At 37.9% G+C, this 23704-nt stretch overlaps 1 protein-coding gene across 1 annotated transcript in view; it reads right to left on the bottom strand.

Annotated features, from left to right (window-relative positions):
• The window catches only part of ACER3 (alkaline ceramidase 3), a 169336-nt gene that overhangs the window by 52844 nt on the left and 92788 nt on the right, over positions 1-23704 (bottom strand). The window contains exons 4-6 of the mRNA XM_003420075.4: positions 15055-15107; positions 10866-10947; positions 7628-7663 (exon numbers count right to left, since the gene is read on the bottom strand). Of these exons, the coding sequence (XP_003420123.2) occupies positions 7628-7663; positions 10866-10947; positions 15055-15107 (171 nt within the window). The remainder of the gene's footprint in view (positions 1-7627; positions 7664-10865; positions 10948-15054; positions 15108-23704) is intronic.

The following is a 23704-nucleotide window of genomic DNA, read 5'->3' as shown; positions in this document are numbered from 1 at the left end:
TCAAGATTCAAGTTGCAGTACTGAAGGATTCTACAGAGAAAATATTAAACGATGCAGGAAGCATCAAAAGAAGATGGAAGGAATACACATAGTCACTTTACCAAAAAGAATTGGTCGATGTTCAACTATTTCAGGAGGTAACATATGATCAGGAACCGATGACACTGAAGGAAGAAGTCCAAGCAGCACTGAAGGCACTGGTGAAAAACAAGGCTCTGGGAACTGATGGAATACCAACTGAGATGTTTCAACAAATGGATGCAGCACTGAAAGTGCTCACTTGTCTATGCCAAGACAGCTATCTGGCCAACTGACTGGAAGAGATCCATAGTTGTTCCTATTCCCAGGAAAGGTGAGCCAACCAAATGTAGAAATTATCGAACAGTATCCTTAATATCACCCACAAGCAAGGTTTTGCTGCAGCAGTGTTATCAACAGGGAACTGCCAGAAATTCAAGCTGGATTTAGAAGACGACGTGGAACCAGGGATATCACTGCTGACGTCAGATGGGTCCCAGCTGAAAGCAGAGAATACCAGGAGGATGTTTACCTGTGTTTTATTGACTATGCTAAGGCATTTGACTGTGTGGATCATAACAAATTACAGATAACATTGCAGAGAATGGGAATTCTGGAACACTTAACTGTGCTCATGAAGAATCTGTACATGAATCAAGAGGCAGTCGTTCAAACAGAACAAGAGGATACTGCATGGTTTAAAGTGAGGAAACATGTGCATTGGGGTTGTATCCTTTCATCATACTTATTAAATCTGTATGCTGAGCAAATAATCTGAGAAGCTGGACTATATGAAGAAGAAAGGGCCATCAGGATTGGAGGAAGACTCATTAACAACCCGTGTTATGCCGATGAACACAATCTTGCTTGCTGAAAGAGGACTTGAAGCACTTACTGATGATCAAAGACCACAGCCTTCAGTATAGATTGCACCTCAACATAAAGAAAACAAAAATCCTACAACTGGACCAGTAAGCAATATCATGATGAATGGAGAAAGACTGAGGTTGTCAAGGATTTCATTTTACTTGGATCCACAACCAACACCCATCGAAGCAGCAGTCAAGAAATCGAAAGACACATTGCATTGGGCAAACTGGCTGCGAAAGACCTCTTTAAAGTGTTGAAAAACAAAGATGTCACCTTGAGGACTAAGGTGTACCTGACCCAAGCCATAAGTGTTTTCAATCACCTCCTATGCATGTGAAAGCTGGACAATGAATAAGGAAGACCAAAGAAGAATTGACTAAGAAGAATTGTGGTGTTGGCCAAGAACACTGAATATACCATGGACTGCCAAAAGAATAAACAAATCTGTCTTGGAAGAAGTACAACCAGAATGCTCCTTAGAAGCAAGGATGGTGAGACTACGTCTCACATACTTTGGGTATGTTATCAGGAGGGATTAGTCCCTGGAGAAGGTAGAGGGTCAGCAAAAAAGAGGAAGACCCTCAATGAGATGGACTGACACAGTGGCTGCAACAATGGGCTCAAGCATAGCAACAATTGTCAGGATGGTGCAGGATCAGGCAGTATTTCATCCTGTTGTGCACAGGGTTGCTATGAGTCGGAACCAACTCGATGGCACCTAACAACAACAACAACATATAACCTTGAGGACTACCTAGGTGGTACAAATGGTTAACATTTCAGCTACTAATTGAAAGGTTGGAGGTTTGAACCCACTCAGAGGCACGCTGGAAGAAAGGGTCTGGTGATCTACTTCGGAAAAATCAGCCACTGAAAACCCTATGGTGCACAGTTCTACTCTGACATACCTGGAGTCACCGTGAATTGGAATCGATTTGACAGCAACTGTAATATAATCTTGAACAAGTCACTTACTTATCTTGGCCTTGGACTCCCCATTTGTAAAATGCAGGGACCGAAATAGATGACTGTGGTTTCCTATTCTATAACCAAAAAAACCAATTGCTCTAGAGTTGATTCCAACTCTTAACTATCCTTTAGGGCAGTGTAAACCTGCTCCATAGGGCTTCCAAGTCTGTAAGTCTTTAAGGAAGCAGATTTCCACATCCTTCTTCCACAGGGCGGCTGGTGGGCTTGATCTACTGACCTTGTGGTTAGCAGCCAAGCTCTTTAACCGCTATACCACCAGGGCTCCTTTCCTATTCTGTACTTAGTCAAAATATGGATTTAAGAGGCATTTTCTTTTCAGGAGTCAATATAGGTTACTGTCATATGATAAGGCTAAAAGGTTGGTGGTGGTTCTTACATAATTAGATAATAAAAATGGTAGAAGTTAAATATAGATAGTATTTTATAAAAGAATTTCATAATCTCCAAAGGCAATGTTGTCTACTGGTAACATCACAGTTTTTATATATATTTAGGACTGGTTTAAAATCCTAATTCTGCCCAAGCCTTACAGTCTTCTAAAGCATCCTGGGTATAACTGCCAAAATCATCTAAAATAGACCTTACGATGTCATGCCTCTGGCAATGGCAAAAGCCTAAGATCCAAACTTTTTACCATATCCAGTGCTTTTCAAAATTTAGTTCCAACCCTTCTTTCTCATCTCACGTTCTGCAGCATCTTGTATTTTAGAGCAGGATTTCCCAAATAGTATCCTCCAGAACACTACTGTGCTGGGAGATGTTAAAAGATATGCCATGAAGAGCTCTGTGGTCCAGCTGCTCAAATGCCATCTCCTGTATGACGCCTTCCCGAAATCCTCCCGTACAAATTATTTATTCTCTTTTTATCCCCAAAGTACTTCACTTATATTTGGTTTAGAACAGTTTTTTAAGTTGATATCTGCATTCTCATTTACTTACAGTGAAACAGCTATGCTTAGGTTTTACACGTTTAGTCTTCACTTTTTTTTCCTAATAAGTTCATCATCACATTAAAATCCAGTCACATCTTTTCATTCTTAAAAAAAAAATGACCTTTCTGATATTAAATTAGATTCCACAGTAATCTGCTACAAGGACATCATAATATCATGGAAGGAATATCGGTTTTGGAATAAAAAAAATCTAGGCTCAATTTTCAGCTCTGTCATTAAGCAGGTAGATGAGAAACACTGGGCAAATTACTTAACTTTTCTGAAGATGTTAATTTCTATACAGGCTTGTTGATTTTTTAGTCAGATAATAGGTAAGTCAATCTATATATACTATATTAAAGAATATATAATACCTAGCACATAGCAGATACTCAAAAATATCAACTTCCTTAAATCCCTAATTTGTAATAAAATGGCACAAATGAAACACAACAGAATGACATTTAAACAAGTCTGTTTATAAGCTTGTTTTCCGAAGTGTGTTGTTTACAGAGTGTATTCCTTGAAAACCTTGAAGGTCAAATTGGAAGACAGAGTTAATAAATAACATACTGATGTGTCATGTCTAGAAACAATCTTCAGGAGACATCTACTTTGGCAGGAAGATTTTAAGCAACGTCACTCTTTCAGATATCAGATGAAATCTCATCTGAGATATTCAATTACTGATTTGTCAATCAGCTGCTTAAAGAGGGTCCACTAACTTCTTAAACATTCTTTTTCTCTCCTCTCATGTATGCTTGTCTTCTTGTCTAAAACATACTGATGTTTCTATTGAATGTGGCAGCTATGTGATTTGGGCATTACCCTTTGCAAGGCCATCAAATTAAATAAGTGGCATTTGAGTCTCATTTGGATATGTTTAGATTACTTCAGATTTAATACAGTCAAGTAGAGTGGTTATCAGTATTTTTTCCCTTAGGGAAGCTAATCTGGTTGGCAAGACAATATTGCTGGTTGTGCAGATACTTTAGATATCATTTAACCCCTTCCTTCTAATTCTATCTTACTACTTATCTTCCTAGGCCCACCTCAAAGACCTCCTTTCAGAAGCTTCCCCTGATTACCATAGGCACATTATGTCATCTTATGTCTTAATATGTACTTTTATTAATATGTACATTATTATACTTTATTATTTTTATTGCCTCGTGCTTTACATCTCTTATTTTATTATTTTCATATTACCCTTGTGAAATAATCTCCTCCTCATTTTGAACATTTTACAGGTGAAGAAGAGAAATAGCAAGAAACTTGTCCATGAATAACAAAGTGGCAAGAAATCAAGATTCCAAACTCTGAAGTGCTCCTTTAGATTGCACAACATTGCCTTCTGCTCCCCTTTTCCATTAGTTTTAAGACCTTGAAATTACTGTAAATCTTGTCACTTAAAGAATCCCAAGCAATCTTCCTAAGTTCCTGTACATAAAAATACCAACAGTAATATGAAAGAATGAGAGCAATACTCTAAACTCTGACAAATAGAAGATTCTTAGGAAAAGCAGTTCTCTGTTCTTAAGAATGATACCCAGAAGAGAATAACTAGGGACTGGTTTTTTAAACCGTGTGTATAAGTAGAAAATATCAATTCTAATTACTTACCAGAGCAGCAATAGGATAGTCTAGATAAGATATTTGAGAAAAAAGCATCTTCAAATAAAGCTTAAAGTAGTGAGAAATACTATAATAAACCACAATAATGGGCCATCTTCCCTAACTTGTTTTTCAGTACTAAGGCAAAACATGCTTGTTGTGTCTGAAATAAAAAGCAAGAAGGTCATTGTGACTACATGGGGTGAAAAAGGGCCTAAGTGGAAGGAGATTCCCTCTAGTCCAATCTGGTTTTTCCTTTTACATAGCACTTATCACCTTCTAACATGTAAATTTACTTACTCGTTATATCTGCAGTTTATTGTTTTGTAGCATACTATAGAATTGTTGCATTTTTTTCACCCTTTTTCAATGGACTAGTGCAAGACTCATTAACAACCTGTGCTATGCAGATGACACAATCTTGCTTGCTGCATGTAAAGAGGACTTGAAGCACTTACTGATGAAGATCAAAGACCTTTATTACGTCTCAACATAAAGAAAACAAAAATCCTCACAACTGGACCAATAAACATCATCATAATGAACAGAGAAAAGACTGAAGTTGTCAAAGATTTCATTTTACTTGGATCTACAATCAACACTCATGGAAGCAGCAGTCAAGAAATCAAATGGTGTATTGCATTGGGCAAATCTGCTGGAAAAGGCCTCTTTAAAGTGTAAAAAGGCAAAGATGTCACCTTGAAGACTAAGGTGCACCTGACCCAGGCCATGATGTTTTTAATTGCCTCATATGCCTGCGAAAACCAGACAATGAATAAGGAAGACTGAAGAAGAACTGATGCCTTTGAGTTATGGTGTTGGAGAAGAATACTGAATATACCACGGACTGCCAAAAGAATGAACAAATCTGTCTTGGAAGAAGTACAGCCAGAACGCTCCTTAGAAACAAGGATGGAGAGACTACGTCTCACATACTTTGGACATGTTATCAGGGGAGATCAGTCCCTGGAGAAGGAAATCATGCTTGGTAAACAGAAGGTGAACGAAAAAATGAAAGACCCTCAACGAGGCAGATTGACACAGTGGCTGCAATAATGGGCTCAAGCATAACAACGATTGTAAGGATGGCGCAGGACCGGGCAGTGTTTTCTTCTGTGGTACACAGGTCCACTGTGCATTGGAACCAACTCGATGGCATCTAACAACAAGTGCTTTTTAAACTTTTCTACCAAAGTATTCTAATAGCAGAGGAGGGATGACTTACTCCTGAGGGATAGAGCCAAGGAAGGCATAATGAAAACACAAAATTCCTTTGAAGTTTTCTATTTCATCCTAGAAATTCATGTGGTCATTGAATTCTATTCTGTAACATATCTTATTTGTTGCTGGGTACTTAGTATGTACCAAGGGTTTTCTATGTATTACTTCATTTCACCCCCAGACAACCTTAGGAGGTTACTATACCAATTTTAGAGATGAGGTATAACAATAAGCTCCTTGAAAGCAAGGATCCTCTAACTTTATTCACTAATGTATTTCCTGTGCCTAGTGCAGAGCCTGGCATTTAAAAATTGTTGAATACTGAGGGAACTAAAGCTCAGAGATGCTAAGTAATCTGTTCAGGGTGGAGAGCTAGTACACAGAGGAAAACTAGATTTGAGTCAGGTCTGACTGTAGATCTTAAAGCTTTTGCTCTACTGCTTCTCTGTCTCCAATTTCCAGCTCAGAATGTGCTAACTGAGAAGGCACACAGTGTTGAATGAATGAATGTGTCCTACCTTCAGGTTGCTTATCTGCTTTACCCTAGCATCCCCTTGGTCTTTCAATTCTCTAAATTTTTAGTCTCTAGGCCCAGAACTTAAGCCATAGCAGGCATGGATAGACCTAGCTTTCATCCCACCTCCCTTCCTATCGGTAAACATAGCCACTATATAGAGAGAGAAAATATTATCGGGAAAACCCATGGAAATTGCTACAGGGGCAATTACATTAATAGTTTATTTCTATTACAGAAACATATGGTCAAACAGGTCTAAAACACAAAATGGCAAATTGATGGTCATGAACTTACAAAATCAATCCAAAATGGCCTATTTTTTTCTTTTTTGTGGTTTTGAGTTTTCTTAATAAAGGTCAACAAGAGATTTATAAAAACTGAAGTCTTCATACAAATCAATGTATTTCATTTTTTTACAATGTCTCAATAAATCTTCTCAATAAAGGCAGAATTACATAATGACAACATTTCAAGTTATAATAAACGGGAAAGTCATGATGTCCTTTCCTGTAGCATCTACTTTCAGCTGGAACGTAGGAAAGCAAGACACAATAATGTGGTTTTGAAATTTATTTCTAAAAACAGATTTCAGTTAGATGATTATTATATAGCTTGAGTCACAAAAGCTACAGAAACATTTACTCTTTAAATAAGTACAATGTATTCTGACACAAGGTTTCTAACACTCCTGAAACTCTGCTTATCTATTTTTGTGTACTAGTCTATTAAAAGAATGGTTACAGGAGTCAGACAAACCTAGTTTATAATCCTGGCTCTGCCTCTTAATAACTGTAACCTTGGGGTGAATTACTTAATTTTTCTGAGCTCGTTTCCCTTAAAATGTGGATAATTTCCCCTAATTTGTAGGATCGTTGGCAAGATTACAGAAAACGTTTGTATAGTAACGCATCGTACCAGGCACATGAGTGACACTCAGTAAACAATAGCTATCTTTATTTAAATGTTGCTACTTTATTTCACTCTGGCTTCATTACGGGAGGCACTTAAATCATCATTTCCAGCAACAAAGCTTCCTGTGTTTGCTTCCTCCAACGTAAATAAACCTCCCACCTCAATAAACTTATTCAAATATATTAGAAAAAAATATTTAAGGAATTTTCAGCTCTGCCTTTTCTAGATCATAATGTCATAAAAAGACTCTGTACGTGTGCAATACTTCCAGGTTTTTTCTGCTTATATGACTGACGCTGCACCTGTATTACTGCATAGCAACAGCCAAGTGGATCTGGATGTTGGCTGTCCCAGTTACATTTCTGTTACCTGTACCTGGCTCCTGTAGGCACTTGCATTTGCAACCTCTGTTTTAAACACTGAACTTTCCTAGGGCATCTACCATTTCATTTTCAAATGTTGTACGTGCATATGATTTACTAGAAAAGAAGAAAACACAAGGCAGGCAAGTATTGTTAAATAATCAAATGTACAATACTTTTAAAGAAATTACCTGATGGAATACAGGCTCTTTTACCTTCAGGTAAACCTGCAAAATATTAAAAGAAACACATGTGAATGAAGTGCATTAAGGAGAAGGAAAAAACCCTTTCCCACTACTCTGCAAATCCCCAAACTCTCCTGCTTCCCTCATCCTACTACTCACACCTGACTCCAGCCATGTAAAACAATCAGATTAGATGGCCCGCCATAGAAAGGTTAATACCTACAGGTGGGTCTGATCCCCACGTCTAGCCCTGCCGTGGTAAACTAAACGTTTCAGAGCTGTGTGGCCTCCTCTGGCCTCTTGGCCTCTGCAGCAGCACCAGGGAGGAGCAAGGAAGCAGGAATGTGTTGATAATCCCTGTGGCAGCTTTGTTCTACAGTAGAAGGAACACTAGACTTAGAGTTAGAAACCAGAGTTAAATTTCAAATTCTGCCACTTACTTGCTAAATGCCAAAAGCAAGTTACTTAACCAAAGACTCACTGTCATGTGGACAATGGACGTAATAGTGGTAAGGAATGATAAGTTAAAATATGTGAAAGTGTCTAGCACATAATAGGCGCTCAACAAGTGAGCCCAGTTAAAACAAGTTTCATATGCCCTCTTCTGGTTCCAAATACCTCTCATTCACTCACTCAGATGCATTTCCAGTTCTGCGAACCCTAGCGTTAGGCTCCAGTGTCATCCGGTGATTAAGCTAAATGCTTGTTTAAGACTGAGCCTACATTTATCGCCCTATAAAATCAGACCCATTGCCATCGAGTTGACTTCAACTCCTAGTGACCCTACAGGGGCACATTTTTTAAACCACATGGTACAGAGGTGGCAAGATTCAAATCATAACCCTGAAACGACTCCCATCGTTCAAAGTGATCTGGCCCCTGCCTTTGGTTTGGCTTCATTGCTCTCTTGTCTCTTTCTCATCCTAAGCACCAGAAAGTATTGCACTTCCCCAAATGTGCTAGTTTCAGGCTTCTGTGTCTTTAAACATGCTGCTCTCTATTTTGTCCGGAAATCTGCAACTCCCCTCCCCCGTCCATCAGCAAACACTCATCTTTCAAGATTCAGCTCAAACTACACCTCCTTTTTGAAGCCTTTCTTTTTTATATATAAACTTGCCTGGCCAGGCAAATCACTGAAACTATCTGGACTTTATTCTATTCTTCTATACAGTAACAAGATTCCTTTTGACCTCGAAATTCTAGAATTTTTTCATGATTGACGCGTATGTAGTTTAGGCAAAGGACTATGCAGGGCAATGGTGTATACCACGAACTCTTTCAACCTCCTGTTCACCCTCTCAACTCAAATTTAGCTGCTGTCACCAGCAAGCTGCTGCTGACAGTATCCTCATTAAGATTAATATTACTAGATTTTTTTAAATGCAAATTTCTGTGGGTCAAAGCTTAATCTTAATTTTACTCATCCTCTCAGAGGCAATTAATACTGTTACTTATCACTCCTAGAAATCTCTTTGTACTCTGTGATATCAGGCTCTCCTGGCTTTCCTATATTTCTGATTACTTAGTCTCCCTTGCTGGTTCCACTTCTTCCACCTGACTCTCAAATGTCAGGGTTGTATATTTAGTCATCTTAATAGTCAATACTATCTCTGTGCAAGTTCATCTACCCCCACATTTCTTGTACTGCCTATACCCTGAAACTTCCAAATTTACATCTTCAGCCCAGCCTGCCTGTTAAGCTTCATGTTATTAATGACAGGTACCTCAATCGCAACATATTCCAAACTGAACTCATCTACCCCTACCCCATGGTACAAACCCGCTCATCTTTCTTGCAAAATCTGCTCTTCCTTCAAGTTTCCTATCTTGGTTAAGGACATACTATGTATACTGACAGCTGGGCCATAAACTGAGGATTTGTTCTAGACCACTACGTATTTTTACTCCACTTCCATCCATCTCTACTCAGTTGGTCACAGATCCTATAATGATGATAGCTTCTTTTCATCCCAATAGCTCTTTTACGTTTGTCAAAGCCTCATACTTGCCTAAGTAGATGCAAAAGCTCTAATCCATCCTTCATAACCAGAGTAATCTTCCAAAAACATATGTCTGGTTATGTTTTTCCTCTACTTTAAACAAGCCAGTTAATGGCTCCACACTCACTCCAGGATGAAAATCTGAATTGTTAAACGTGCATACAAAGGTCTTTATAATTTGACATTTGTCTAATTCACTAGAATCATGTCTCCCCCTTGCCACATGCTCCAGCGTATACCACCCTTTCCTAAATTGTTCCTAATTCCACTGACAGAGATGCTGTAATGAGACCATAAGCGTAAAGTACTCAGTACAACATCTGACACACAGTGAGCACTTAAAAATGGTAGTTCACTATGTTGTTCCATGGTTCTATGCCTGTGGACATGCAATAGCCTCTACTTAGAAATGTTTTACCACACTCCTGCTCTGGGGCCTGGTGAACTCCTAATCATCAGTTAAAACTTAGTTCGATATCTCCTCTCTGAAGCTTTCCTGGGCCCACTTAAGCAGTCTTGATGGATCCTTCTTTATTTCATCACTGTGTAACTAGTTTTTACTTCTCTTAAAGGGTCGCTATGAGTCAGAATCGACTCGACGGCACTGGTGGTGGGTGGGTATGGCGATTATCATCCCTTGATGTAATTCTTTGTCAACATGTCTGACTTCCCAACTTGAATGAGCCCCTCAAGGATGGCAACTGCTTCTTCATCATCTTTGTATTTCTAGTGCCCGACATGGTAGGTTTTTAATAAATGCCGTATTATATTGAAATGAATAGTCTCTTAATACAAAATGCAATTCACTTGAGGGGAAAAAAAGCAGTAAAGTAGGCTCAGAAGTGACTAGCTACCTCAACTCATTAACAAAAACTTAACTATTAAAACAGTCACACTGTGCCCAAAAGAACAGAGCCAATCTCTTGTTTTTAACAAATAGGAGGTAATACGTTCATCCATGATAAAAGATTAACATTTTCTCCCATAGCTACTAAGTATTTACTTTTTGATTTTTCCCTTTTTAAAAAATAAACAGATTTAAAAAGTTATTCCAATTACAATGAGAAATGACACTTGACCAGGAAACAAAGGAGCAATATTCATAAGTGAGATACCCCAGTTTTGTAAAAAAAAAAAAAAATTTCAGCCTTAACAGCATGAACACAACACTGGAAAAAAATGTGCCAAACTCCATAAATGCCTAGTTCACATGCTTAATCTGGTAGAAACAAAATATGACTTACTATGGTTACTATTAAACTGAACAGAACTAATGTAAAAAGCAGATGGTAGTTTACTGAGTTCTTCACCTTGAAACATTCAAACCTTTAAAAAAAAAAAAAAGAGAAAAACTTGTTTTAGAATATACAATGAGGAAAACAAATATAATGTTGCTTTACCATTTGCATACATATCTCTGTGATCTAGTGATGTCCATCATTTCCTCCTACCCACACTCTCATTTTACAGAACCTGCACTGCCTTCGGCCTGCAAGAGGCTGGTTGGACCAGGAGTAGACATCTGATTTAAGCTGGGCCGGTAAGAAGGTGTCGCCTGAATATCTGAAGCTTGGGGCTCAGAAACTGAATCAATTAAGTATGGGGAGTCAAAATATAAAGTCTTATGGACTCAGGATCTCAGGCTACTATTTGCAGGTAGCTATAATGAACAATTTTTTTTTATAATGAACAAGAGGAGCCCTGGTTCCTAACCAAAAAGTCTGAAGTTCAAACTCACCCACTGATACGCAGGAGAAAGATGTGACAGCCTGCTTCTGTAAAGATTACGGCCTTGGAAACCCTATGGGGCAGTTCTACTCTGTCACATAGGGTCGCTATGAGTCGGAATCGACTCGATGGCAACAGGTTTTTATAATGAACAAGCGAAATGAGTGAATAGAGAAGTGATCTGCAGGGAGAAAACAATAAAGTAGATATACAGAGATCTGAAGCCATGTGGAGAAGAAGGAATGAAGGAAAGAGTGGTAGGAGGAGAAGCTGCCCTTCTAGTGAAGTGAGGCTATACTTCCTGCTATTGCACTCCATGAGATTTCCCTAATGTCCTTACCATAAGTAAATCGCTTAACTCAAGCTGGCTGGAGTAGGTTTCTGTATCTGACAACCAAAGGTCCCTGGCTAAGGCGCACTATTATAGAAAATATGACTATTATAATTACTTCTTTAGTTATCTTTCCTCCCAACAAGACTATGAATTCCTTGTAAATAGGGTTAAAAATCTTATTTTTTTCATATACATAGTCACCAAGATAGTGTCTGACACACAGAGATATTCAGTAAATAAGGAAATCTGAATATTTGACTATAAGTAATTATCAGCCTTGAGGACTATGTCTTGATACGGAACAGTTCTCTCAGTTTACTGACTGGGTTTGGGGACTGGAACCAGCTCCTATTGCATCATCTGTAAAGACAGGTGACTGAACCAGATGATCTCTTTTACCTTTAAATTCTATGACTTTATGACTTGAAAGATGATGAAAACTTAGGTGGAATATTTGTTTTTACTTTTAAATTCTATGACTTTATAGACTGAATAGTGATGAGAAAGTTAGATGGGATATGTACTCTTCATTCTATCAATCATTCACCAAATTCTGTTTATTATTCCAAATCTCTGCAAAAATGGTCTATAGGAGGCCTGGCTTATATTTATTATAATATCATTTCACTATATCATATATAGCCACTTCCTTATCTGTCTTCCTTTCTCATACTATGAGTTCCTTGACTCTTTGTATTTATAGAACCTAGTATCATGCCTAACACAAAGGAGGCTTTCCAGTACATGTTTCACAAATGAGCAAACACAAGCACATAGAAGGAAAAGCAGGTTTAAAAATGGTTAAAGGTCTAGATTGCTTTGCATATATGATACGTATTCTATGTGTATCCCATCTACACAGATTTCATTCAGGATTCTAGGAAATACCCAGGTTCCTTCTGTCTGACAGTAGTTTTTTGGGCAATGAACAGATCCTCCCATTTTCTCTCAATACTGGCTTTTATTGTTAAAGAAGGGCAATAGATTGACTAGCAAGTAGGCCCTTGCATACGGGTCATATCAAAACATTACTATTATTGTTAAGTACAAAAGCTAACAACTAACATTTTCTAGGCCTTCATAATTAAGTCAGATGCTTTATACATATTTATCTATAATATATAATGCAACCCCTGAAAATAGGTTATGATGTCCCTGGATGTAGCAAGGTGGTTAAGCACTTGGTTGCTAACTAAAAGGTAAGGTTCGAGGTTCAAGTCCACCCAGAAGTGCCTTGGAAAGCCTGGAGATCTACTTTGGAAAAATCTGCCATTGAAAACCCAACGGAGCACAGTTCTATTCTGACACACATGGGGTCACCATGAGTCAGAATCAAATTGGTGGCAGCTGGTTTGGTTTTATAAATAAAAAAAAAAATCTCAGGATTTGAACCCAGAACCATTTGACTTCAAAGAGAACAGTATTTTCACTATGGCAAACTGTTCACTTCCTCCTAGCTTCTAGCCCCTTCAAAGTACACGAGATTGGGCAGAAACCTAACCTTCACCTGCTACCACAACTGGTCAATTTTGTGTCTCTATTTAGGCAATACATATGCTCCCTAAAAACAATACGTAAGGGGTCAACAGAAAAGCTACTGTAACTAATAAATGAAGTTAGCAGGGTTATAGGATAAAAAGTCAATGCACAAAAATGAATAGTATTTTGAAACGTTAGCAATGAAAAATTAGAAAAAAAAAATGAAAAAAGCAACACTATTTAAAATAGCACTCCAAATCATGAAAAACTTAGGGACAAATTTAACAAAAGTATGTGCAAGATCCCACTAAAAACCACAAAACGTCATCAAGAGAAATCAGAGAAAATCTTAAGTGGTGAAATATACTAAATTCATGGATTGGAAGACTTAATATTGTGAAGATATCAATAATACAAATCTTAGCAGCTGAATGGGCACTCTTTCTTACATTGTTTTTGGATAAAAATCAGTCTTAGTAAATGTAAGAGCCGACAGTGGCATGGTTTGTTACAGCCCAGTAAAACAAACGAACAAACAAACTTTCCACTACTTTAGTGTATACTACTCATTTTTGGGAGCAGTGTTATGATATATAAGATGGACATGAACTGGTTCAAATTGTGGCTCTACCACCTAACAGGCCTGGTTACTAAGGCCAGACTCAGACATGTGGGTTCCCAACACAAGCTAGTCATTTGTTGCTCTCCCAGACACAAATTCTTTATTTTTTCAACATTTAGCAAATTAGGTGGAGTCCAGGCTTACATACCCTACTCAAAAGTCCTCACCCACCCTCCTTAGAAGGCATATTTGATGACCATCTGTTGGTATGTGATCACACACTACAGGAAGGGTCCCACTTCTATACTTCTACCATATCCCAAGCAGCCTATCAAAGTATTTTTCCAAATTCTCCTTTACAGGAGTTCTGACAATTGGAATGTTTTTCGTCATGATATATTTACAAGGATATTTTAGTGCCCTCTAGAAATTGGTTTCCTGGATAATGGCTTAGCTTCTTAACTAAGCTGTGCTTATATCCTTAGACAAGTTACAAATCTCTGTGGTTCATTTCCTCATCTATAAAATGGGGATAATACCTACTTATCTTACACAATTGTGAGAATTAGAGATGATGTACTAATCTGTCTGGCAGAGTTCCAGGTATAAACTGGATAAATAGACATCAGCACTTATTAATGTTCTTAGTATAATCACTTGTTTTTCCCTGACATTCAAATTAATTTGACAATGCAAATTAATTTGATATTGAAGTGAATAAAATATGAGCCACGAAGGTAACTTTGAACTGGTAATGGTTTGTAAGCTGTTTCACTCTTTAACTCCATGCTTGTGAATAAGCAATCAACATGAATATATTCTTGACAGCATTTATCTGATTTTGAATAAGAATTTAAAGCACACAAATACTATCTAATAGATATCATCAAGCAAAGAGAGATTAAAACGATACAATCACTACACAACTGGTAGAAGTGTACTTCACTTTCCAGGTAAGCTTCTGGTAAGAAACTATATTGATACTGGAGTATATAGAGAACTTCATCTAAAATTTTTATGGCATAATATAAAAAATCTTTACATTTGTACGCATTCATCATTCAGGAAAAGATAAGTTGCACAATTTACTCATATTAAGTCATTCTATCTATATTGGCTACAGAGTTTTGAGATCACAGAAGTTAATGAACATTATTATAACTTCCCAGAGATTATACTCAATTTTTTGAGATCACAAAAGTTACAATCTTCTACATTATTACAATCTCCCAGTAAAAAACTGAATTGGTTATATTATTTAATTCACTTCTAGCCAAACATAAATTTTAAGACATATTAAATTACTGAATTTTAAACATTAAGTACTTACATGCAGTACACAAATATACAACAGCTGTAAATCATTGGGAGCTCATCCAATAGCTATAAGAAACAAAGACAGACAACAGGACTTGAAAATCGTAGAGCTGCAATTATTATGCAAATCAAAATGAAACAGCAGAATGATGAAGACTGTCAATTCTAATTATCTCCTTTTTTTTTTATCATCATCTAAGTTGGAAGCCCTGGTGGTGGAGTGGTAAAATACTATGGCTGCTAATCAAAAGGTCAGAAGTTCGAATCCACCAGGTGCTCCTTGGAAACTCTATGGGGCAGTCTACTCGTCCTACAGGATTGCTATGAGTTGGAATCAACTCGACAGCAACGGTTTTTTTTTTTTTTTTAATTTACTTGGTGTACATTTATTGTTTTTGAACAGACGCAATGTTATCCATTCATCTGTCTGTCCTATGTACACACCTAAGTAGGATGCCTGACTCACTATTCCTGGAGGACAGTCTTGCAATCATGCTGTGCTAGCATCATTCCGTATCACAAACTATATTAGTACGTCTAGGAAATAAGGTCTGTGGGTCCCATAAGAATTTATGGGCATTTCCCTTCTTCCTTTACCACCTTAGCCGGATAAGATATCCACTAACACGCATAAGAAGAGATATCATAGCAGAGGAAATAACTCAAGTTAATCAAGGTAACCTGTATCTCTGAAACATAACATTCATCATTATTATTACTGCCATCATGTATTAAACTGCAAGCTAGGCTCTATGTTAGATGTTGCAGATAGGTTATTTCTAATCCTTAACCCAATCCAAGAGTTTAATTATTCATGTAAACACATTTAATTGATTCTTTAATAATATGTCTACTATATGCCACATGCGCCAAGGGTTAGGAGTCGATGATACAATGAAAACAAGACACAGTCACATCACTGCCCTCCAGGAGTTTACAATCTAGGGTGGTGGAGAAAGGCATTCTAGGAAGAAGGAAGAAAGCGTATGCAAAGTGAATGATATATTCTGGTAAAGTATCAGAATAATGAAAACAACAGCATTTGTGTAATGTCTTATAGTTAAGTGGTTTATATTCATTATCTCATTTAATTTTCACAACAATTTGAAGGTAGGTAATATTATGATCTCCATTTCACAGATGAGAACACTGAGGTTTAGACAGTTTAAGTAACTTGCCCAAGATCACAGAGTTAATAAGGAGTAGAGCTACGTTTTGAATTGACTCTACAGCATACTCGAATCACCTTTAAATGTTCAAAAAAATCAGGCACACACCTGGATCAAAGGAGAATGAAGAACACCAAGCTTACAAGGTAATTATGAGCCCAAGAGACAGAAAGGGCTACATGAACCAGAGACTACCTCATCCTGCGACCAGAAGAACTAGATGGTGCCCGGCCACAACCGATGACTGCCCTGACAGGGAGCTCCACAGAGGAGAACCCCTGAGGGAGCAGGAGAACAGTGGGATGCAGACTGCAAATTCTCATAAAAAGACCAGACTTAATGGTCTGACTGAGACTAGAAGAATTCCGGCGGTCAGGGTCCCCAAACCTTCTGTTGGCCCAGGACAGGAACCATTCCCGAAGACAACTCATCAGACATGGATTGGACTGGACAATGGGTTGGAGAGAGATGCTGATGAGGAGTGAGCTACTTGCACCATGTGGACACTTGAGACTATGTTGGCATCTCCTGTCTGGAGCAGAGATGGGAGGGTAGAGAGGGTTAGAAACTGGCAAAATAGTCACGAAAGGAGAGACTGGAAGGAGGGAGCGGGCTGACTCATTGGGGGAGAGTAAATGGCAGTAGGTAGTAAGGTATATATAAGTTTTTATGTGAAAGACTGACTTGATTTGTAAACTTTCACTTAAAGCACAATAAAAATTATTTAAAAAAAATCAGGCACAGAATCACGATCAGCTGCAGCAAAATCTACTACAAGTTATACAAATATGCAGAAGGTTTCTCTATTTAAAGTTTTTGAATCAGGATCTACTAGCTCTATATTAAACATCTTTTGTATTTTGTCTTCAGTATTTCAGTTTTCAAGTGTTAGCAAATATTTGTGTAGCCATTTGGCCTTCACACAATTCATTGAAGTACTTAAAAAGGACCCATTTTTTGGGAACGTCGTAGAGGATAAGGCATAAAAACACCTGTTTTCTCTGTATTATTCCACAGGCCTATCCATACAGTCTATGAAAGGTAGTTGAAATAATTGTTGTCATTCTTTTATTCATTGATCAACAAATATTTATTAAGCACTTTTTTTATGTGCTAGTCACCATGCTATATGCTGGAGATAAAATAGTCCTTGCTCTCAAGGTGGTTTACAGTCTTGCAGGGGAGAGATACATTAAATGGTTAATTGCACAAATAGGTATTTAATAATAATTATAATAAGTGCTCTGAAGGAAAAATAGAGTATCATGACCATAAAATAGGGGTCCTAACTTAGTCAGGGGAGCCCTGATAGTGCAGCGGTTAAGCATTTCGCTGCTAACCAAAAGACCAGTGGTTTGAATCCACCAGCGGTTCCCTGGAAACCCTATACGGCAGTTCTGCTCTGCCCTAATAGGGTCGCTATGAGTCGGAATGGACTCCACAGCACACTTACGGAGTTTCGAAAACCTTTCCTGGAGAACTGACACATAAACTGAGATCTGATAAACAAATGAAGATGTGATTAAGACAAAAAGGGGCTGGCGTGGGGCGGGGGGAGAGGATGTGAGAATCCTCAGCAGAGTAAATAGCATGTGGAGAGGTCTTCTAGTTAACATAAATTTGAGGAACTGAAAAAAAGTCCTATTATCATCAACACAAGGCAAGTGCTAAAATAAGTAAGAAAAAAGTAACAAAAGAACACTAAACTGGGGGTCAGAAAATCTGGATCCTAATCTTGCCTCCAACTTTCTCTGTAATGTCTAGTCAAGTCACTTCCCCTCTCCTGGCCTATTTTTCCATTTATAAAATTAGTAAATTTAACTAAATTTCAAAAATCTTTTCCAATATTAAAATTCTATTATTCTAAATTGCCTTCATTCCTTTTTTGGAGACCTTCTGCTCACTCCTGATGTCTCTACCCCTTCCCTAATGTTTTCCTTAATCCAATCCTAAAAATCCACTGCTTTTAGCTAGGAGCCACAAAAATCTGACACATTAATCCTGGCAAAGCTTGCAAATGTTAGCCTTCACAGGAGCATACACAATTTAATAGCACTCAAAAGAATGAATTACTGACAATGGATCAATAATGGTAGTTTCAGATACTCTAACTGGCTGAAGAAAAGCAAAGGAAAATAATATTTATTAAGCACTTATTTATCAGATTCTATGATACAGCTTTCACATATGCCAATTAAATGATTCTCATAACAACCCTAACAAGTATTATTAGACCCATTAGATAGATGAGAAAACTAAGGCTCAAAAGATTAAGTGGGGAAGGAATATAAACACAGTGGTGTGACTAGGGAGGTGGGGACCATACCAGGTGACACTATCAGATGGGGTGACAACAAAATGACTGTCTAGAAAATTTTTGTGCATTTTAGGACAAACTTATTATTTTTTTATTTAAAAAACCTCTGTGGTTAGTTATAATAACAAAAATATTTTTCATAAGCCCAGCTTACTTGTATCAGTATACTACATGGCTAAAACTCTATGCTATTTTACTTTTTTTATTATGACTGTCCTCTTTTATTTAATATTATTTTTTTCGTACTTTAGATAAAGGTTTACAAAACAAACTAGCACCTGATTAAACAGCACACGTATTGTTTTATGACACTGGAGAACACCTCCAGGACATGTCAACACTCTCCCTTCTTGACCTTGGGTTCCCTCTTACCAGCTTTACTGTCCTCTCCTGCCTTCTAATTCTTGTCGCTGGGCTGGTGTGCCCCTTTAGTCTCATTTTGTTTTATGGGCCTGTCTAATCTTTGGCTAAGGGTGAACCTCAGGAGTGACTACATTAGTAAGCTAAAAGGGTTTCCGAGGACCATACTCTCAGGGTTTCTCTAGTCTCTGTCAGGCCAGTAAGGCTGGTCTTTTTTTGTGAGTTAGAATTTTGTTCTACATTTTTCTCCAGCTCTGTTTGGGTCCCTCTATCATCATCCCTGTCAGAGCAGTCAGTGGTGGTTGCTGGGCACCATCTAGTTGTGCTGGACTCAGTCTGGTGGAGGCTGTGGTGGTTATTTGTGGTTTGTAAGTCCTTTGGACTGATCTTTCTCTTGTGTTTTTTGTTTTCTTCATTCTCCCTTGCTCCCAAAGGAGTGAGATCAGTGGAGTATCTTAGATGGCTGCTCACAGGCTTTAAAGATCCCAGATGCTACTCAAAAAAGTAGAATGTAGAACACTTTCTTTTTAAACTATGTTATGCTATTTGAGCTAGATGTTCTCTGAGACCATGGTCCCCACAGCCTTCAGCCCAGCGATTCCATTCCTTGGGGTGTTTGGATGTGTCTATGGAGCTTCCACAACCTTGCCCTGTACAAGTTGTGCTGGCTTCCCCGGTATGGTGTACTGTCTTACCCTTCACCAAAGTTACTACTTATCTATTGTCAATTTAACTACTTGTCTACGGTCAATTGAGTGTTTTTCCATTCCCACCCCTCCCCTCCCTTGTAACCATCAAAGATTCCTTCTTTTTGCATGTAGACCTTTTCATAAATGTTTATAGTAGTAGTCTCGTATCTGTCCTTTTGTGATTGACCTATTTCACTCAGCATAATGCCTTCCAGATTTATCCACGTTGTGAGATGCTTCAAAGGTTCATCGTTGTTCTTTATTGTTGCGCAGTACTCCATTGTATGTACCATGGTTTGTTTATCTATTCATCTGTTGGTGGGCATCTAGGTTGTTTCCATCTTTTTGCTATTGTGAACAATGCTGCAATGAACATGGTTGTGCATATAACTATTTGTGTGACAGCTTTTATTTCTCTAGGATATATTCCTAGGAGTGGGACTGCTGGATCACATGGTATTTCTATTCCTAGCTTTCTTAGGAAGTGCCATATGGTTTTCTAAAATGGTTGTACCATTTTGCATTCCCACCAGCAGTGCATAAGGGTTCCAGTCTCCTCTCCAACATTTGTTATTTTCTATTCTTTTGATGCCAGTAATGCTGGGGTGAGATGGTGTATCATGGTGGTTTTGATATGCATTTCTCTAATGGCACTGGTTTTTTTTTAATGGCTAGTGATTGCGAGCATTTCCTCATGTGCCTGTTAGCCACTTGAATGTCTTCTTTGGTGAAGTGTCTGTTTATTTCCTTTGCCCATTTTTTAATTGGACTCTCTTTTTGTTGTACAGGTGTTGGATTTCCCTATACATTTTAGAGATTAGTCCTTTGTCAGATTTCTTATTGCCAATTTTTTTTTCCCAGTCTGTAGGTTCTCTTTTTGCTGTTTTGGTGAAGTCTTTTGATGAGCGTTAAGTATTTCATTTTTAGAAGATCCCAATTATCTAGCTTATCTTCTGGAGTTGGCGTGTTCTTATGGTTTGTATCCTATTAGTGCCTCTAGTGTTGATCCTATTTTTAATTCTAAGGTCTTTATAGATTTTGGTTCTGTATTTAGGTCTTTGATCCATCTTGAATTAGTTTTGTGTATGGTGTGAGGTATGGGTCCTGTTTCATTTTTTCTGCACATGGACATCTAGTTTTGCCAGCGCCACTTGTTAAAAAGACTGTCTTTTCCCCGTTTGATGGACTTTGGTTTGGGCCCTTGTTGAAGATCATGTGACCATGGGTGGATGCACTTACATCTGGGTTCTCAATTCTGTTCTCTTGGTCAATGTATCGTTGTTGTACCAGTACCAGGCTGTTTTGACTACCACCGCTGCATGGTAGGTTTTGAAGTGAGGTAGCGCAAGTCCTCCTACTTTATTCTTCAATAGTGCTTCACTTATCTGGGGCCTCTTCCCTTTCCATATAAAGTTAATTAGTTTTTCCACCTTTTCAAAGAATGTTGTTGGTATGGAAACCCTGGTGGCATAGTGGTTAAGTGCTACGGCTGCTAACCAAAGGGTCAGCAGTTTGAATCTGCCAGGCGCTCCTTGGAAACTCTATGGGCAGTTCTACTCTGTCCTACAGGGTCGCTATGAGTCGGAATCGACTCGACGGCAGTGGGTTTTTTTGGTTGTTGGTATGTGGATAGAGATTGCATTGTATTTGTAGATTGCTTTGGGTAGAACTGTCATTTTTACAATGTTGAGTCTACCTATCCATGAGCACTGCATGTTTTTGCATTTAGGTAGGTCTCTTGCGGTTTCTTGCAGTAGTGTTTTGCAGTTTTCTTTGTACAGGTCTTTTACGTCCCTGGTTAGATTTAGTCCCAAGTATTTTGTTTTTTTTATGGGCTATTATTATTGTTTTCCTGATTTCCTTTTCATCATTCTCTTTATTGGTGTATAGGAATCCAACTGATTTTTGTACGTGTACCTTGTACCCTGCTACTCTGCTGAAATATTAGTACCAGTAGTTTTCTCATAGAGTCTTTTGGGTTTTCTATGTATACTGTCATATCATCTGCAAATAGGGACAGTTTTACTTCTTCATTACCGATTTGGGTGCCCTTTACTTCTTTTTCTTGCCTTACTGCTCTAGCTAGAACTTCCAGTACAATGTTAAATAGGAGTAGTAATAAAGGGGATCCTTGTCTTATTCCTGTTCTCAAGGGGAATGTTTTCAGCCTCTCTCCATTAAGAATAATGTTGGCTGTTGGTCTTGTATAGATGCCCTATATTATGTTGAGGAATTTCCCTTCTATACCTATTTTATTGGAGTTTTAATCAGGAAAGGGTGTTGGACTTTGTCAAATGCCTTTTCTGCATCGATTGAGATAATCATGCAATTCTTTTATTTATGTGGTAGATTACGTTGATTGATTTTCTAATGTTGAACCATCTTCGCATACCTGGTATGAGTCCTACTTGGTCATGGGATAAAAAAAAGATATTTTTATTTATTTATTTTTTTGATATGATATTGAATTCTGTTGGCTAAAATTCTGCTGAGAATTTTTGCATCTGTATTCATGAGAGATACTGGTCTGTAATTTTCTTTTTTGTGTGGTGTTTTTGCCTGGTTTTGGTATCAGGGTTATGCCAGCTTCATAGAATGAATTCGGAAGTATCTTTTCCTTTTCTATGTTCTGAAATAGTTTGAGTAGTACTGGTATAGGCTCTTCTCTGAATGTTTGGTAGTATTCTCCAGTGAAGCCATTCTGGGCCTGGGCTTTTTTGATTGGAAGTTTTTTAAATTACCTTTTCAATCTCTTCTCTTGTTATAGGTCTGTTCAGATTTTCAGCATCATTTTGTTAGTTTGAGTAGGTAGTGTGTTTCTAGAAATTTGTCCATTTCCTTTAGGTTTTCAAATTTGTTGAAAGAGTATATTTTTTCGTAATACTCTGCTACGATCTTTTTTATTTCAGGTGGGTCTGTTGTAACGTCCCTCATTTCATTTCTTATTTCGGTTATATGCATCCTCTCGTGTTTTTCTTTTGTCAATTTGGCCTGTAGTTTGTCAATTTTGTTGATCCTTTCAAAGAACCAACTTTTGGTTTCGCTGATTCTTTCTATTGTTTTTCTATTCTCTATTTCATTTATTTCTGCTCTGACCTTTACTATTACTTCCTTTCTTCTGGTGGCTGTGGGCTTCTGCTGTTCTTTTTCTATTTGTTCGAGTGGTGTAGCTAACGTTTTAATTGTTTCCCTTTCTTCTTTTTTGATGTGTGCACCTATTACTATAAACTGATCTCTGAGCACTGCTTTTGCTGTGTCCCAAAGGTTTTGGTATAATGTGTTTTCATTCTCATCTGATTCTAGGGATTTTTTTTTTATTCCATCTTTGATTTCTTATATTACCCAGTGGTTTTTAAGCAGGGTATTATTCAGCTTCCACATAATTGATTTTTTTTTCCTTGGCCTTCCTGTTGTTAATTCCTACTTTGATGGTGTTGTGATCAGAGAATATACTTTGTATTATCTCAATGTTTTGGATTTTGTTAAGGGTTGCTTTGTGGACTAAGATGTGGTCTATCCTGAAGAACGTTTCATGTGCACTGGAACTGTCCCATAAGGTTTCCAAGGAGCGGCTGGTGGATTTGAACTGCCAATCTTTTGGTTAGCAGCCGAGCTCCAATGCACTGAGGTACCAGGGCACCAATTAGAAGAGTGATGTACAGGAATTATGATTTATGAGCACCATGAGTAAAAAATATTACTAAGGATCCTGTATGGTCTGGTACGGGAGGTCCATGGGGGTAAGGGGGTGACACCGTGAGTTAACGTGCTGGTGACATCAACCCTAGGGGCGCCACTACAAAGACCCCATCTCTTGAAGAGAATCAACACCACACTGTAAGCAGAGCATGTGGGGTAGGATATAATGGTGCAAGCATCTTTGGAAAACACAAAATCTGCTACATAAAACTCAAAACTGAGTTAAATACCCCAAGAACAGGGAGTGGGCTGCTTTAGGACGAAAGGTATTCCAACTGGTTTATCAGTATAACTATTTCTCCAAAGCTCCTTTGAGACTCTTTAAAACAAACATAAACATGTATTTTTCTTATTATAAAAGTAATTCGTTTATTGTAGAATATTTGGAAAATGTGGAAATGCAGAGAGAAAGAAATATAATTGCTTATA

Source organism: Loxodonta africana, chromosome 7, assembly GCF_030014295.1.
Source record: "Loxodonta africana isolate mLoxAfr1 chromosome 7, mLoxAfr1.hap2, whole genome shotgun sequence".
In the NCBI taxonomy this organism is placed as follows: domain Eukaryota; kingdom Metazoa; phylum Chordata; class Mammalia; order Proboscidea; family Elephantidae; genus Loxodonta; species Loxodonta africana.
The sequence above is the reverse complement of the archived record's forward strand: the minus strand, read 5'-3'. Positions and strand labels throughout refer to the sequence as shown.